The sequence below is a fragment of the Pelodiscus sinensis genome, chromosome 11, assembly GCF_052426305.1.
Source record: "Pelodiscus sinensis isolate ZL-2025 chromosome 11, ASM5242630v1, whole genome shotgun sequence".
NCBI lineage: Eukaryota > Metazoa > Chordata > Testudines > Trionychidae > Pelodiscus > Pelodiscus sinensis.
Window position 1 is genome coordinate 42875229 of NC_143062.1, and position 19482 is coordinate 42894710.

At 39.7% G+C, this 19482-nt stretch overlaps 1 protein-coding gene across 1 annotated transcript in view; it reads left to right on the forward strand.

The window, feature by feature from the left end:
- The first annotated feature begins 363 nt into the window (after positions 1-363).
- Positions 364-19482, forward strand: part of MDFIC2 (MyoD family inhibitor domain containing 2) — a 63395-nt gene continuing 44276 nt past the window's right edge. Inside the window, exons 1-2 of the mRNA XM_014571972.4 lie at positions 364-529; positions 1207-1294. Coding sequence (XP_014427458.3) covers positions 1207-1294 — 88 coding nt within the window. The 5' untranslated portion in view covers positions 364-529. The remainder of the gene's footprint in view (positions 530-1206; positions 1295-19482) is intronic.

The following is a 19482-nucleotide window of genomic DNA, read 5'->3' on the forward strand; positions in this document are numbered from 1 at the left end:
CACCTAATAGAATTAGGTTAGTTCTTTCTGAAAGAGGCACTCCTGGGCTAGTTCGCACATCCATTATTATTTTAACTTACATTTAAGCCCAAACATTTTGGATACATTTATCTGATTTGTCGCTATTAATTTCCTGGTTCTTCATCCCTCTTTTATAGAATCACTAAATTACGAACTGCAGCACTAATCTGTTTCAAAACAGTTCTTGATTTGTAAAGATGAGTTTTTTATGCAACTCTGATAGGGCAGGGATGTGGTTCTCCCTCTTTCCCCCAACATCCCACATTTGTAGTGCAGAGGAAGGGGGGGGGACCTAAAAAACCAACCCAGCAATAAGTTGGCTAATTCTGGCAGCAAGACAAATCTAGCACCACACGTCAGGAAGGAAGAGAGCGCATTGCTCATCCTTTCAGTTTTGTCTGTGTAAGGGAATGCTGGACATCAACAGACAACAAAGGAGGCTGCAGGAAGAACTGCTGAACTGCTTCCAAACCCCAATACTTTTACCTCTTCTGATTGGAATATACAGGTAAAAATACTGAAATGCTTTAGCTAACTGGACTTAGTGAATAAAAAAGCAGTTAGAAGAACACTGGACAGCCTAATGTTATTCCTAGCAAACAATGGAATTAAACTACAATGTATGGTCTAATAGTTACTGTATATACAATACCCTCAGGTACTGTAACTTTACATGGTTTGGGTTGGAAGATTCTTTTTAAAGCAAATAAATTGCTGAAAGTGACAGTAAAGATTTTTTGGTTATAGTTTGCTAAAGTTCCCTTTATAAATAGTTGATTGTTATTTATTTAATTATAGCTTACCTTGATAGCATCTTTTATATCTGCATTAAATAGGCAGACTGGATATTTTTAGATGTCGTGTATCTGTGCTATGTGTTATAATGTACTTGTATTACCATCAGGTTGAGAATTTATTATTAATGCATTTCATAATAGAATTTATGTGTTACTGAAGACTGCATCCACAATCAGCAATCATTTAATATTGATAAAGCATTTAGAAACACTATTATAGTTTATTGTGAGAGAGATTATACAGCATATCAAAGATCAGAAAAAAGAAAATAAATATTCACAGTTTATTACATAATCTCAGCAATCTAAGAAGAGAATACACTTCTCATTTTGAACTCTGGTTTAAAGAGGAACTTTAGATATCCCAAAATTCTTTTCTCCCAAACAGATGTCAGAAGACGAGACAGACAAGGTAAAAATCAGAGCAACTGAAAGCTTTGAAAATGACAAGCAAAATATTCCTTGGTTGAATGAAGGTAGGTTGCATTGTTATTTATAAAGTATCTATTTATATTCAGATATAATTCTTTCAATGTATTAAAGCTGCAGCAGAAAACCAAAAGAATGTAGATGAAACTTCCATTAACTCTAGTAGGGCCAGGATTTCACCCTGTAAATATTCTAGCTGGAAGTTTACATGACATGCAAATGATTTTGTTTAGTCTTCTAGATGGCCTAAGTTGTCAAATTTTAGAGCTATTCAATGGTTTGGATTTCTTTTAATATATATAGATATAAATTATTAGTTGTTATTATTTAACAATACTAATACTACTATTAATACTACTACTACTAATAATAATAATAACCTGCTACAGCTACAGATTACAGACCAAATCCTTTCTAAGGGTTTACTAAGTCAAAGTATGAGTGAAGTTAATCAAAGTTTGCATGGGTTACGCAAAGTTAGGTAAAATTGAAATACCTTAGAACTGACCTTATTTTATCCATATTAGTGGAAGGCAATATTATATCCTGCTTCTAATATCCATCTGTTAGCATTGCTTTCTTTTTGTGTATAAAGAAGATGACCAAATATTAAGAAAAGTGAAGAAAGATACCACAGTAGGAGACTGAAAAATGTTTCTTTCTTACGGAAAGAAATTGCTAATAATTATTAAAATCATTCAGGTTTTATCAAGTATAATATTTATTTAAAGCATTTAAGATGAAAATACATATAGAATTATGTTATTTATTTCACAATTGCCCATAGCTGTGATGGTGAAAGGTTCTTTCATATTTTGCTTTCTAAAAATTGATCTAGGTTAATGCAAAACAAATTATAAGATATAAAGACATAGAAAGACTATCTTTGACTGGTGGAGTCACTGTAGGATATTTCGCAATACTTTATATAGTGTACATCTGATAACTCTGTGCACCAAGAGAATGGGATTCTAAAGGCAAAATGTTACAAGCTTTATAAAATTCATTTCTCACATATCCCATGTTCAAGATAGTTATAGGTTGCTTATATAAAATTACTTCTGAATTCTAACAATTTTTAGGAAAAAAGATGTGATCAAGTATTTTGAAATATTAGATGCACAGGTTTGCAAGAAAGAAGAGCTCATTTATGTTAATCATTATATTATAATCTATACAATGCATCATATTATTTTCTTCCCACTGCATGTTAACTGACTGGTAAAGTTTAGTCATTGGGAGTAATTGGCCATGCAAAATAAAACTGAACAAGATTTGAGTTTTTTCTTGTTTCTTACTCCTAGTGCTGATTGTGTCATTGGAGGCAGATGAGAATATTTGTCAAACTAACTTTTTTGAAGCAGTTACAAGTGTGGCTGATAAAGGTTCTGAAGTGATATAATAACACTTCTTCTAAGGAATTTGACGTGATTGGGGCCATGTGATATTCTGATTACAAAACCCAGAATGATATAAAATGAACATGGCACAAAGTAAATGGATTAAAAACTGGCTCACCAGTAGGCCTTCCAATCATAAACAGGACAACATGAAGCTGATGTATTTCTTGTTGGGTCACACAGGGAATGGTTATTCTTGCTATTTAACATTTTTGCCAATGACATGGAAGAAGACAAAATCATCATTCATAAAGGTTGCAGATGACACAAAAATTGGGGAAGCTTATCAAGAGGATAGGTCAAACAGATACAGAGTGATCTTGTTTGCTCAATAAGCTAGGTGCAAGCAAACAATGCATTTAATATGGCAAATGTAAATGAATATATCGAGGAGCAAAGAACTGATTGCACTGGGAGTTAATGACCTTCTGATTATCCCAAATCTTCAAAGTAACTTTTCCCAGGACAGAGTCTGTCACCTACGGGTCATACTTACAGGATGATAGACTCTGTCCTGGGAAAAGTTACTCTGAAGATTTGGGATGATTGGCAGATCATAAGCTCCCAGTGCAACACTATGGCCAAACAGGCTAGTGTGATATTTGGATGTATAAACAGGGAAATGCCTAGTAGGAGTAAATAGTTTATTTTACGTTTGTATTTGAAACAGAAAATAGCCACAAGAATGATCACAGAGAATTCTTGTCCAGGTTATCTTCCTGGGGGATCTTGTTCAGGGTTTAAAGTGATGACCATATTTGGGTCTGTGAAGGAATATTCCCTTGGCAGAGACCCTGAGGGAGTTCACTTTCCCCTGCAACATGGGGCACAGGTCACAGGGCACAGGTCACATACAGGTTTAAATGAGTGCAAATGATGTATTCTCTGTGACTCGACATCTTTAAACCATGGACCAATTTACCAAGGGTTGTGGCGCAATCCCTGGTCCACTACAACCCTTGGTAAATAGGTCCAGTGGTTAATTCATTTACACGTTACTTCCAGTCAGAATGTGTCCAGCTGCAACTTCTGCCCAGGTCCCTGGACAAGGTGTGGGAGGTGGGGCATCTCCGTACTCCTGGAAGGACGGGGCCTCAGGTGGAAGGAGCAGGCTTGAGAGCAGCCAGCTTGGAGTGTGCCATGGCGAGTGCACCTCCCCCCTTGACAACCCTCAGAGCTGCCCAGAACGCACTGCGTGGGGTTCCTGCAGCAATTAAAGGACCTGGGGCTCTGGCCACCACCATTGTCATAGTAGTGGTGGCAACAGACAGAAGTCCCAGGCCCTTTTGAATCACCGGGCTCTGGGGCACTTGCCCTCTCGTCCTCGCTCCCTCCTCCCTCCACCCCCTGTTGACAGGCCTGTGATAGACTCTCCATCATCAGCAACTTTTAAATCACATTTGGCTCTTTTTCTAAAATATCTGCTCTAGGAAGTAACACGGGGAAGTTCTGTGTTATGTAGGCTGACTGGATGATCACAATGTTCCCTTCTGGCCTTGGAATCTATGATGGTTTCATTTACTTCATTCACTTGAGGTGTTTCAGGAATGCCTAGTTGATTAAATGATCGGGCCAGTGTCATAGAATCATAAAATACTAGAACTGGAAGGAACCTCGAGAGATCAAATCCAGTCCCCTGCCCTCACAGCAGGAGGGTCCTATGTTTCTGTAGCATTAACAGTATTTTTCTTATGTTACCTTAAGAACCAGCCTCTTCTGGAGGTTGAGAGCCACATTCTACCCACTAATGACAATTTATTGTGCAGTGAAACAGAGGAGAATTGAGCCTTGAAAGGATTTCACAGTGACTACGTTAATAAATGGTTTTGATGTTTCTGGAGGAGAGAGAGAGACATTTTTATTTTTCTGTTATTTCTACTGATTTTTAATGTTTTATTAATTTTTTCACATTTTGTTATGCAAACATCATTTGAAATAGTTGTGCATCTCTTCAGAGTTTCAAGCTAAGGGCAAACCGAGCCATTTACAGCAGTGTCTCGACTTCTATGCTTAAACATTTAAAAAATAATAGCATAGCTTTCGGCTACCCTCAATAAGCAATGAGTAAAAAGCTGTATGTTCTTTTAGCATTCAGTTTTAAAGACGAGTTATTTTTATTCATGGTTTTGTATTGATTATTTGTTCCTTCTGACAAAACAATCATGAACCACATCGTAGCAGAAATATGCGTAAGAAATATAATATAGAAATTGGTTTTCTATAGTGTCTGTCATACTCTAGGTTCCTCAAAGTGCTTTACAAAGTATTAACTTATGTTTTGTAGGGCAGTGGCTCCGTATGCAAATGAGAGACTTAGAATGTGCTATTCGACCTTGAATATTGGAAATTGTTTAATGGGCAGAGGAAATGTTGACCTGAATAGCAGCTTTATTTATTCTCTACTGTTTTGGAAGGAAAAGTTAACTTCCACCTTGTCAGCCACTAGCTGAAAGGCTCTTGGTGTTAAATTACCTCCAAAGATTGGCACTTCTAATTGGAATCTTTTTGACTCTGTTATAGGGTCTGCTTTGGGTAAGAGTCAAAGGCCTATGTTAAGGGTGAAACCTCTGGCCCCAAAAAGAAGAGAGCCACCAAATGGGCATTAATGGCATTATAAAAATACAGTATGTTCATTTGACAAATACAGTGAGTAGATTTCACACCAGAGTGTTCACCAGTGACAGCTTTGACTGTATTGATATGTTTTAACTCTTTCCTTCATGCTTTGTTGATTGCTCATATTACAAGGCTATCTTCAAAGCATGGATTGTCTACTCCTTTGTCTGTATAGTATCTAGAATGTTGTGGGCACTACCATAATTCAAATAGAAAAATTGTAGAGAATTAAACTAGCTAATGAGTGGCCCTGCCCTTCTAGCCTGTCAAAGGGTCCGAACATCTTTAGATAGTTCTTGGATGACTCACCAACATTTGGCTATGTCTATACACCAGGGTAGACAATAACTGACGTTATTCCAAAATAACGTAGTGCACGCCTACACAGCAAATAAATTCAAAATAACGGGCTTCTTACTCTGACTTCTGTAAACCTCATTTCATGAGGAATAAGGGAAGTTGGGGGAAGAGTGCTCTATTTCAACATAACTGCTGTGAAGGCACCACCAAAAGTCGAAATAAGCTATTTCGACTTAAGCTACGCAATTAGTGTAGCTCAAGTTGCATAACTTATTTTGTGTTTAGCCCTGATATGTAGATGTCCCCTTTGAGTCAGAATTATGGTCCTCAGCCTGGTTTACCAAATAAGAGATTGCATGTACACTGCACCCATAGTTTGAAATAAGCTACGCAATTTGAGCTATGCAAATTGAGTAGTTTATTTAGAGTATATTTCAAAATAGCTTATTTTGAAATTTGGCTCTGTCTACACAGTGCTCACTTTCAAAATAGACATCTATTCCAACAAGTCCCTTAATCCTCGTGGTACAAGGTTTACTGAGACATTGGAATATCAAGCCCATTATTTTGATTGCATTGCAAAATAATGGGTGTGCTGATAAGTCGTGGAAAATGCTATTTTGGGATACTGGAGCTATCCTGAAATAGTGCCGCTGTCTAGATGTACCCAGAGATTCCCCACATCTGGAGCCACGATATTGAAAAATATGAGCAACAAAACTACTCTGAGATACCATGGTGTGAATTATTTGTAATTGACTTTTTGCCATATGATATTATTCTAGGTGGTCATAATTTTGTAAGGTCCGGTAAAAGGCAGGAAAATTCATGATATTTTAGGCTTTGGGGTGCATCCTTGGATCTAACCAAGTTGCACTCAGTACAGGATCTGAGAGAAATGTTGGGGAAAAGACAGTTCTAAGACATATTTTAGCTTCTCTGATTCAGAAGGTAGATGGCACTGAATTGACCCACAGAGAAACGTAGATCAGCTCAAGAGCTGCTGTAAGATAAGACAGCAGTAATGGCCGTATTGCGCCAGCTAGAGATCACTAGAGCACAAGAGACTTCTGCTACAGCCTATCCCCAATATGTTCCCCTTGCTGGTGAGCTGGAAGTGGATGTTATATAGTTTGGTCTGTATCCTCCATGCTCTCTCATGTTGGCCTTCTCTTTTAGAGTTGCTTTCCAGCTGCGTTGTGCTCCCAATGCAGTGCCAAGCTGTCGGAATGGGGTGTTAAGGATCTGGCCCCACATGTTCCCACAAGTGAGTTGTTCTGATTGTTTTTCCCATCAGACGGGGCTGCAAATCAGTCTCAGAACAGGCATAAGCAGAACTATTCTTTCCTCTTCTTCTGTTCTTGCCTCGCTCATTCCAATTAGCTATTTCACTCATTCCAGCTCATTTGGGACTACAGAGATTGGTCAAATAAACTGGATTTCCTGTGAATTGAAAGTAATGAGACTCTTGATGCATTCATTGACTCTGGCCAGATAGCTCCGATTGAACTGCCCAGTAAATCCATGGACAGTATGGTTTGTAGCGAAGGAAGTTGGTCAGGTTTATTGCTGATGAGGCGCGGTGGTAATGCTCAGTGATTACAGGTCTATTAATACATGTATACCCTCAACAATGGCCCACCTTAGTGACTGGTGAGACTTTCCATTCTCCCCTCGGTCAGAGAAAGACCCTCTCTATGAGACTCCATTTTACACATTAATATAAAGGGTTACAACCTGCCCTTCTGATGTAGTTAATTGACACCTTCTAACATAATTGGCCACCAACCATTACCTTGTATATCTCTATCCATCACGCTGTCATCCTGACCTCATCTTTAGAGTGGGCCAGCATGTTCCCGTTCTCTTCAGGGAATGTGTTGGTGTCAAGGAATTTTGCTTCACTGGAACCTCTTTAATCTGGCAACCCTGGGAAACAGGATTGCTGGATTAAATTTCTGCCAGGCTAAGGAGAGAATGGGGGTGTTGGGATTGGGCACTTTACCTGGCTCTCTCTGTCCTGCACTCACAGGTGAAAAGCTTAGGGCAAAGTGTGTCGCTGTGCTGGCATTCCCCCAGAGGAGGGCGGAGGGGAAGCAGCAGCACACACAGACGTGTCTAGACTACAGACCTCTTTCGACAGAGGGATGTAAATTAGGCACTTTGAAATTGCAAATGAAGCCGGGATTTGAATTTCCCATGCTTCATTTGCATCATCACGTCATGGCGCTCTTTCGAAAAAGCGCTATTTTGAAATTGAAACCGCACTCTCGGCGCGGGTCTTTTGAAAATAGAAGCCTTTTTCGAAAGATCCTATAAATCAAAATGAGGCTTACAGGATCTTTCAAAAAAGGCTTCAAAAGAACCGCGTCTAGATTGCGGTTTCAGTTTCGAAATAGCGCTTTTTTGAAAGAGCGCCATTACGTGAATATGCAAATGAAGCACGGGATATTTAAATCCCAGCTTAATTTGCACTTTCAAAGTGCTTCATTTACAGCCCTCTGCCGACAGACAGATGTAGTCTAGATGTAGCCGCAGAGCCGCTTCCACCTCCACCTGCCAGGGTACCACACGTGTTCCCGAATTAGGGATAACCATAGTACAGAGGTTATAGCATAGCACCTTTCTGGAATGTGTTTGCACAAGTGCTCTGTGTCTACCACCTTTTAGGAATCTTTTGGCAATATTAGCCCTGTTCTTCCCAAACTTTGAGCAGGGCCTGCCTTACTGCCTGATTTTGCTTTGTAAGAGCAGAGCTCTGACTACTACTTTCCCCAGGCCTCAGGCCTCATACCAGGCCTCTGATGCTTGGCTGATGTCTCAGGCCTGCTTCCTACTACAACTAGAGCCTTCCTGCAGAGGCAGTCCCATGGGATGAGGTTCTGTGCTGCACCATGTAAATGGCACAGCACAGAATGAACAGCCTGGACTGAAGCTAAAATAGATTTCTGGGACAATCCTGGAGGGATAAGTGGCCCTTACCATAACTTGGACGGTCTAAGCATATGTCTGCACTGCAAATCGGGTCCTCTAACTTCTGATTCTTTAAAAGAGTCCAAACTTATTTAATTTACCTCCTGACGGGAGGTTACGCTACACTGAGAATGAAGGTGTGATTATGGTGTTGGTAGGCATACCCACACTAGCTTTCAGCTAATAACAGGGGTAACCATATGAGTCAAGATGTCATGACATGAACTTTTCTGTCAACAGTAATATTAGTGTACCCCCAATGGGCATATGCTAGTCCTCTACATCTCCTCTACTGTTGTTACTGGCGCTAGCTAAATTAAAACTAGGACAGATATTTCTACACATACTATAATCACACTTCAGTTTGAGATGTAGACATACTCTATCTTCAGGAGGTGAATTAAACAGATTAGGACTGAGAAATCAGTGCACCCAAATCTGCTCACACACCATACACTGGCTTCCCAAATTAAGCTGAAGGCAGGGATTTAGTCCAGAAGCTCTTTGACTCTCTTTATGGTTTGAATTACGGTAATGAGCTATGTTAAAGACTGTTAGAGAAGTATGTTTTTTCCGGTCTATTCATACAGCAACAAATAAAATACCTAAATGCCTACACAATGGCTGCTATAATCTTAGCTGACACTTTCCAGCTAAGAATGATCCCTCCATATTGTAATAATAAAAAGACAACATGTAAAAACTGATGCTACTGATCCCAGAGGATGTGAATTCCTGGAAGGTGCCATGTCAGCAGGACTAAGACCAAATTAATTAATTAAGACAAGCCTTCCTTTAAGTTATAAAACAGTAGATTTAAAGACTCTCCTCCAATGGAAATGGAGTATATGAAAAGTAGAATGATTCCAGCTTGCTGCTACTAATGGCAGTTTTATAAACTGAGTAGTCCTTGATCTCTGCACTGCAGACCCCTTGGAAATGAAAAAAGAAATCAACTAGTCATGCAGTGGGAATGTACAGTATCTGAACAAGAAGGCACACACTTTCCAGCAATAGGAAATGATGTAATAGTACACTTCCACTCGGAATGTTAACTGTGAAAATGGTTCCATGTCAATTAAGTCTCCACTCACCAAGAAAAGCTCATTTTTTAAACTAGCATTTTGGTAAACAAGCCAAGATCTGAAAATAGGCTATGTCAATTCAGTCTCATGCATGAGTAAAAATTCTGCAGACCAAATTCTGCTCACAGCTTTGCCTGTGCAACTTTAATGTCTTTCATTTTTGCCCTTGGTGGCACAAGTTTAACCCAGGCCAGAATTCTGTGCTCTTGCTACAATTTAGTTGACAATTTTCTTGGTGATGTGCAAGTCAGAACAGAGGCCAACTTACATTTTCTTAAAAAACAACAAATGGTCTGGTAGCACTTTATAGACTAACAAAACATGTAGATGGTATCATGAGCTTTCATGGGCACAGCCCACTTCTTTAGATGACCAGAGTTTTGAGTTTAGGATGTGCAGACCCAAAACAGGGGAGAAAGGAGAAGGGGAAAGGGGAAAAAAAGGAAGGGTGCAGGAAACAAGGAACAGAGGGTATGAAAATATCAAAGGGAAAAACAAGTAGGCAGAGCTGGTAATCTTAGTCATCTTGGGTGTCAACAATTAAAGGCTGCAGAATTTGGCTCAGGATATGCAAGTGCATTTTCAAGTTGCTGGACCAAGATCTTACTGAAGCAGTCATAAATTTCACGGAAGCAGAGTTGTTCTGGCTTACGGCTGATCTCAATTTGCCCAGGTAGCTGCTTAAAGCAGCCATTAGAAGCCAGCTTTAACTGAGCATTGCCAACAGAGACAGTCAGGAACAACGAAATATTGTTTCAACATTCACAGAAGATGCAGGCATTCAGTAGGCTGCAAACTTTCCATTCACAAGGTGTCTCAGTATAAACGTTTTTACCATCGGTTGTTGGTGAGGGAACTATTAAATGTGAAACTGATTTGTTGTACTCTAGCAGAAGCCAGAAAAATGCATGTATGTGAACAGGCACAATAACAATGTTGGATTATAAAGAACCTTCACTACCAATAAAAGTGGTGAGTACTTTAGAAGGCTTGGAATTATTAAAGATCCTTATATCTCTCTCTAACAAGAATTTGTTGGTATCTTGACTCTAGTACAGCTATTTCCAGTAACTTACTTGCCTTTCTTCTAAGGAAAAGGGAAGCATACGGTTACTTTCCTTAACCAACAGAAATAAAACAAATAATAAGTGACACCAGTTGTACTCTGGGGTTACTGCATTGACTTCAGTGAGTGGCTTTTGATTTAAACTGGTCTCAGAGGAGGATAAAAGACCCTGTGAAGCCATATATATCAAGTGTGCAATTGAAGGCTTACTACTGTGAAAAAGCAGTCTCTGAATGCCTGTGAGTGAGAATTGTCACTGTCTCACTGTGAGGTTTTCCTAAAATTCATTTCGGTTATCACTTAAGTAACAAAAAACAAACAAAAAAATTAATAAATCAGAGACAGTCTGCTATATAGGTCAGGCCCTCAGCTGTACCCAGCTTGAAGGGAAACCCTAAATAAATTGTTGACAACTCTGAGTTTCACGCCAGCAATATGCCAGCTACAGCATGCTGAAAGCTCTAACCTGCTCTAAACTACTGTACCTTGTGATGGACCCAGGCAAGCCAACAGAATTGCTGGGCCTTTGGGCAAGGATGGCTCCGTGTTTCCAGAATGGGTGAGATCTCAGGCAGAAGGGTAGGACATGAAAGCCAGCCCTCAGAGCTGTCTGGAGTGCTCCGACTAGCACTCAGGAGCATGCCGTGCAGCACTCTGACAGTGATTTAAAGAGCCCAGGGCTCTAGTCACTGCTGCTGCTGCAGGAACACGGTCAGTGTCTAGGAGCCCCAAGCCCCATTGAATCGGCAGGCCCCATGACGGTTGCCTCCCTTCCCTGCCTCCCAGTGTTGACAGGCTCAATGGATCCCATTTCATGAATGAGTTTAGAGACATCAGTCCTTCTGTAAATAAACAGGTTTCAGATGCAGGCATTTCAAATTAACCCATGCAACTTTTCAAATGGAATTAATTTCATCCATTGGCATGGAAGTATTTCCACGCTACCCATAAACATTTTAACCATTTAAGGTTTTTTTTTTCATAGTTCAAAAATGTCTTTTTGTACAGCTACAATTTTCAGAACATTGTTTCCATTTTTCCAGGTTATATACTGATGAGCAGAATCAAGCAGTGAGGCGTGCCATTATTTTGAAATAACTAGCATTTTTTTGAAATAACTTAGTCCGTATGGACACAGCAGGCAGTTATTTTAAAATAATGTTGAAATACTGTCAAGCTGGAAGACTTCTTACTCTGATTCCTGTAACCCTCATTGTACGAGGAGTAAGGGAAGTCAGAGGAAGAGTGCTCCATTTCGAAATAAGTGCTGTGTAGATGCTGATGTAGCTCAATTTGCGTCACTTATTTCGAGTTTAAGGATGCATCTACACAGCAGGGTTTAAGTTATAAGTCCAGGCTGAATTCCCCAAACTGAAAAATAAATTGGAGCTGAGATGCTATCAGTTTTTATGGAGGTTCAAAGGTCTCCCACTTTTTTTTAATCAAGTAAGGCCCTATTCACTGGTGGAATTCATCCCTATGCAAAGAAGCAACATATGATCTGTTCATGACTTAATTACCAGCAACCTGGTCAAGTTTCTCAATTCTCAACACACAGATTTAGGTAAATGATCATTTCAGACAGATCGTGTATTATCTTTCTAATGCTACCCGTGACTGCACTTAGAAGATAACGCTATATATTCTCGCACACACACACACTCTATAGACGCACTCCAGAAATCTATGTATCCAAAACTTCTGCGAGAACACATGGACAAGCTCCAGAGATAGAAAAATAGATGAACTCTTCTCTCTTGAGCTCCTCCAGCCAAATAAAAAAGGTTTCAATGCTGATGATGCATCTTTGAGCTGATTACTAATACAAATGAAGCTCCCTTACATCGTTGCTGAAAAAAGCCCATAAGCAATTTGAAAGGAAAGGAAGTATTGTTCCAACATTCACAGAAGATGCAGATGCCAAGTTCTCTAAAGTTTTTGGAGATTAAATAGATGTGATGGAACACCATTTAGCAGTATCACTGCATCTATAATGAAAAGGTAAATATGTACTCTGCTTCAATATGATCATGTAAGTAGGGTCTAGAGAGTAAAATAATACAGGGCCTATTAATCTCTTCCCATTGAAGCAAACTGATCAAGAACAAAATTTAAGGAGATAAAGATCCTGTCTATTTGGTAAATTATAGAAGGCTGTTTTCTAAATTAAAAGTATCAGATTAAACACCACACTGAAAAGCAGCTACAGAGGAAAAACAAAAACAAAATAGCTTTATGCAAATGGGAAACAGACAATGTGTGTGGGCAAAAAGGAGATCACATAACTTACAGGAACCCACAGACATTTTGATGCCAAACCAAAGTTTGAATCTGCAAATCTCCTTCCTATTCTCATAGTTTATATACAAGTAAATTATATTACACACAATCACTGCATTAGTTTCCTGAATATTTCTCAGTTAATTGCTATTCAGTCGTTAGAACTAATGAGTAGGGTTTTTAAAAATGAATTTTCAGTGCAACGTGGGGGAGCTTTTGGACCTGCATACTTTCCTTTAATTTAAAACAGAATATCCTTTTGGCCCAATCATTTATCTTCCGACCTTTGGTTATTCAAATACAGAATTCTGGTTCCAACCACCCTTATGTTGCAAACTAAAAAAATACCCAGTAAGACTTTCCAAAGCCAAATGCAAAATCTTACTGGCACTTCTCATCTATGTTTTTCCTGGTGTTATTCCAGTGGGTGAAAATTACCTCTGTGTGCTCAAAGTTAGCACAAAGTCAATGTACCAACTAACTCCCATTCAAACATCCTGAAGGGTGGCTGCATGGAGGAGAATTTCAGCACATAGGGCTTAAGTACCAAACTAATTGGTGCTGCATAAAAGCCTAGGATACATTCTCAAGTTATTCCAGTTATGCTAAGGCAAGCCTGATTTATCTACATACACTAATTATTTGCTTGTCCTGAGACCACCTTCAGCCTTCCACCTTGTGAGCATATATTCAGTTTGCCTACCTACTGAGTGCCAAACTGGTACAACTTACACTACCTTGTTATTAATAGGCCACATCACCTTCAATTGTCCCATAGACTATGTGCTAACTGCCAATACTAAACCATATGTTCCATATTGTATTTAAGCTGTGACTCTTCGTGAATTTTTCCCAGACCTGAGAGCTCGATGTAGCTTGAGAACTTGTCTCTCTCACCAACAGAAGTTGGACCAAATAAAGATATTAACCACCTTATCTTCCTATATCCTAGGTCCAACATGCTTTTAATAATACTGTATTCATACCACTGGCAAATTAAATCTTTCTTTTCAGCTGATTCTGACTAGCATTTGCTGAGTTGCCATCATCTCCAATACTTCTTCATTGTTTATGCGGTCTGTTCTAATTCTTTTATAAGGCCATAATTAAAAGGATTGTATCTGATTTTAGGATCTGTGAATTGCTAACCATTATCAATAGTATCGGAGCATCTTCTGTGTATAGCAATAGTGAAGTCCCTAGGGGAGTTCAGGGAATCTGTGTCTTTCCATTTTTAAGTTTATAGAAAGATCTGCTGAGGTAGCGATGTTTTTAAGTGGCTAGCATGACTTGGTTGTGGCTGAGAATGTCATTCTCTTTATGGTGAAAAAGTTTTATTAAATAGGAGGTTTTCCAGCATTTACTTAAGGTGCTCAGACTCTGGCTATATCTAATCATCTCTGGAAGTTCCTTTCATAGCTGGATCTCCTCAACTGAGAATGCTTTGTCCCTGGCTCTTATGTACTTTGTCCTGAGTAATATGATCTTCACTCAAGAATTTATGCACAAAAGATATAGAACATGAGCAGCAGTACTAGTTTCTCCACATTGTTCTAGCCCTAACCTACTGGGAACCTCCAGGAGTCATGAAAGGATAGTACAGTCTCCATGCTTTACAATGTTTTCATGTAAAATAAATAAAATATAAAACTAAGCAGTGGTTTTACGGTATGACACAGCAGTATTACTTGCATTAGGCCAATTTACCACTTACGATAGCAGTAATAGCACTAAAAGCCAATAAAAATGGTCTGTTCGTTCAGCGATTGGCTTTTATGGCTTATTCTAAATATTATCAAGTGAATCAAAAGCTGTCATTATGGTGCCTAAAAAACCTTCATACCTTGTAAGCAAACAGTGTGACTTTGACAAATAATCATTAATATGCCTGTGTGAGGCCAGGGCAAAAAACAAAAAAAAAAGAAACAAAAAGAAAAAGAAAAAGAAAAACCCATTATTTCACCTAACATAACTCATTAAGATAATTTCAGTTAGGTTATAAATAAGACAGTTTTATATATAAACTGCCACAATTTCACCCCATTTTTTAAAATTTGTGTATAATTTCAACCAACCAAAAATGGTTTAATAGTGCAACAAAGGGGATGTTTAGCTCGATTTAGTGACACATCTTCATCAGCTGTGGAAAATGCTTAGGACTAGATTGTGCTTTTAGGCCCAGCCCTGAGCGAGGAGTAACACACAACCCCAAGATGCATTTTGTCTGAGAAGCACTACACTGAAGCACGTTTCTTCCCCCACTTTCTTCTTGCTCTCGGAGGAACGTATGTTACTGCAACTCTTGAAAGAGTGTAATTCATTTCCTCCTTTACATGCACCCATTGAAAATGCCTAGCAAGAAGAGAGAGAAGGGCCCACAACTACCAACCTCTTTCTTCCTCTTTCCTCTTTCTTCCAATTTGCTTATCAGAGAGGAGAATCCTGAGAGCAGGGCTGAGTAGACCTAGCAAGGAGACGGGAGATTTACTCTCCCATGCTGCTCTATGCAACTGAATAAGACAAGCTGTTACATAGTTGATTGAAACTCCGCTAAGCTCAGTCTCTGCCGTCTACCGTTGTCATTTCTAGTCTTCAAACCCTGACCAGCTTATAGCTTGAAGGGCAGTACCGATCTTGAAAACACAAAACATGTTCTGGGCTTGCAACTGACCTGCACAAGTAACTGTCACTGCTGTGAGTAGAACACAATTTCCCCCACTAGTGTTGACAAGAAAACCAGCCATACTATTGCACTTCTCTAGATCACCGCAGCATGGGACCATGCCCAGGTTCTTAACACGACTGTATCGCTGTGTAACCAGGTTCATCGTGCACACTTGTTAAAGCTGAAGATTCCAAAATCTGGAGATTTTCCTCAAATGACTTAATTTACCTAGTTGATGAATATGCATCATCTTGCTTATGCAGATGGTAGCAAATGTCTTGCTTACCAAAATGTAAATGGATGAGCCTGGAATGAACTTTAAGGTAGAGTGGCTCTTGAAATCTACTGAGGAAAGCTCTGACTGGGTTGCTAGCACTAGCTGGGTACCTAGGCCTGGCTGCTCCTTACTGCTCATTTTGGGGCTCTAGAGGTGTGTCTAGACTACAGGGTTTTTTTGGAAAAAGTGGCCCTTTTTTTTTTAAAAAAAAAACTTCCCCTGCGTCTAGACTGCAGCCGCATTCTTTCGAAAGTAAAGCAGCAGTTTTTTTGACCACGGGAAACCTCGTTTTACAGGGAATAATGCTTTTTTTTTCGAAAGTGCTCTTTCGAAAAAAGGCGCTATGTAATGCAAACCAGACTGCCTGGGTGTTCGTTTTTGAAAAAGCAGCTTGCTTTTTTGAAAGTACTGGTTGTAGTCTAGACGCTCTTTTTCGAAACAGGCTTTTTTGAAAGTATCTTTTGAAAAAGCCTCTTTTGAAAGAGGCTTGCAGTCTAGATGTAGCCTAGTTGTTTTGCCTGATGCTGCTAGTTACAAATGGCAAGTACCTGGTGGGGTCAGGGAGAAATAGTTGCTCCATGTCACTCCGCTCTATGGTTAACGCCTTCAGGTGGGAGGACTTAGAGACCAAGTCTTTGTGACTCTAATCATGGAGACCCTGCCTAGAGGTGCATCCTAAAGTGCCTCCTCAGTTCTCCAGCCTGGGATATTTAATTCCATAGACATGGGCCTCCAAGGCAAACCCACAGCCTAAAGGGTCTGGAGTTGGGGCCTTGTTGCTATAGCAACCATGTTAGGAGGCCAGAGGTCCTGGCTGGATAGACCCATCATTATAGGTTCTTCATGTTTAATCAGGTAAAGGTACTGAGTACAGTTTAGATGTAGATGTCTATGGAGAATGAAACAAACTGAAGTCAGGATTAATCAATTCCTTTTTTTCAATTCTGGACACCATCATTCACATAGAGTTACAGACTCCATGACCTAAAGATTCCATTATGCTCATCTGCTGAATATAGACCACAGATTTCAGCCAGAAAATTCCTGCATCTAGGCTAACAAGAGCAGGCTGAATGGCAGCATATCTTTAAAAAAAACCCATCAGATTTTAAAGACTCCAAGAATCAAAGAATTTCCCACCACCTTTATTAATTTGTTCAAATGGCTAGTTACCCTCATTTTAAAAATGCAAACTGCCTAAGTTCTCAAGTATACTTCATGTCCCACAAATTCACTGAGAAGTTGACATTAACCCTTATTGAGGAAGATGTTGTTTTCTACCTAGTATCACTTTTTATGGATTTGTACCCTCCTGCTTGCAAACAACTCCAGAAACAAAAATGGAAACTCAGATGAAACCAACACATTCCACTTCTTTTATTTCTGGGTCAGAGAGAGAATGGAACAGATGTAGGGAAAGAGGCAAGGAAGATGGGAAGAACGAAAACAGAGTTTACTGATTCATAAAGAACAGAAAAGTGTATGATCCTTTTTTTAATGCTCCCTGGGTTCATACAAATAGCTCAGAGCACTTAGTAACCATTTATCCACATTACAAACATTGCCTTCAGACTGAACACCTGCTGTTCAGTATCCACGAATAAACTGGCCAGCAGAGGCATAATAATTCAGGACAGATGAATACAAGCTGCCTGTTGAAGATGGTAATATCAGTGTCACCTATCTGTCACTTTCAATAGCGCTCTCTAATCGCACCTTCCTCTAGCTCAAAAATTACTACCTAGTGACGAAGCAAGAGAAGAGCCTAATTCTGTGAAGGTTTGAGAGCGTGGCCAGTTTAGATTTAATCTTATGTGTGTGGGCCGATCACATGGCTCGCTCGGATTCAGTGATTAGCCTCTTTTACGGTGAAACTCATCTCAACACCACTCCACTGCACACTTATGTCTCATTTAAGCTCTATTTTGGAGACTATACTAGGCACAGTGGTGAATTTCATCCTTAGAGCCAAAGTCGCACCACACCACTGCCGTATGCAGAACCTCAAATGCTGTGGAAATACAGAATTTCCTACGGTGGCAGGAAAGAGAATCAGTGCAAGGGACCTCTAGGCAGGGGTCCAGGGTGACTGGATGCAAGAGTGTTGAGAAAGGCATTCAGGGAGGGGTTTTAAGGAGAGTTTTATGGCTGAGGCCCTGATTCAAGCAAGATATTTAACTCAATGGAACGTGTGCGTTTAAAGTTAGGCATGTATGTAAGTATTTTGCTGGAGCTGGGCCTAATAAGCTAGGAAGATGAGGAAAGCCTTACTGTGGGCATTACTTCTGTCAATAGATTGTTGTTGAGGCCATGGCCAGATGCAATGTTACTTATTTTCTTAGGGGGGAGGCACGAATCTGTGCCCTCCCCCAACTCCACTTAGTAGATCACCTGCATAAATCCATTGTGGCTTTCCCCAGCAGCCCAGGACTTGGCCTTAATGTTTTCCATTTTTCCTCTTTAATGAGGCACATTGATATTTTTACCTATGTGTATTTTGTTTTGTCAATGGGAACTTTTTCAAACCCTATGTGGTAATGGACTGTGGCATATTCATTATTCTCAAGAGCACTGTGTAGAAAGAACCATTAAGACACGAGCAAAACTGCAGATCAGGGACTTGAAGTCTGGCAAATTAGCCCTTCCAATCTCACTGCTCTGTGCCCATTAGGGTTGGTTTGGCTCCTCTTTAAAGCCTGGTTCCGACTGACTGAGTTCCGATCACCCCAGCCAAATGTGTTACAAGGAGGCCGAGATCAGTGAGCTCTCTGCTCTGGGTCGGTCCGATCCAATCAGGGTGAAGTAGTAGCCATTCACTTAAAAATCAAAAGAGGCCTAGAAGCCACTGGACATTTGATGTTTCCGTTTAACAGATAAACTGTTAATGAGGTTCAGAATGGACAACTTACTAATCAAGATGGGGTTCTACTGCTAGAGGAAGAGCACTTATTCTTTTATAGCTGCTGCTTTCAACTATGCCTTGATCTTCCTTATATTTTGTTGTGGGTTTTTTGTTTGTTTGTTTGTTTTTTCTTCTGCTGGCTTTTACCAAAATGAAAGGCAATTTTACACAAGTAAAAGACTGCCAATTTACCATGATAAAAAGCTGCTTTACACTGTGAGGGGCAAACTAGAGGGAAGGAAACCATGTTTTTGCCCTTTGCAATATTTCACTTTATTTACACCAAAAAAAGGAGAAGCCTTTGCTAATGGAAACAGACACATTTCAGCTTCAACCAAATTCACAAGTCACTGCAAAAAAGGAAATCTCCAGTTGTGCCTGTGAATACTAAGTGAAGGGAGGAACACCTCATAATTTTGCATAGCTCTACTAACTGAACCATTTACAGGGCTGCACAGAGGACTTAAAACAAGTGACTTTTCCAATTAGATAGGTGAAACGGCATGACTAGTGCTTTACCGCCTATATGATGGGAATGCACTTTGCTGATTTTCATAAGCTAAGCCTCACACCTTTGTGAAGAAGTTTGGTCTGAACCAAAACTTTGGAAACTTGAGTAAAGGTCTGCTCCAGATCTGAACTTTGTGGCTGGATCCTATTTCTATAGTGGA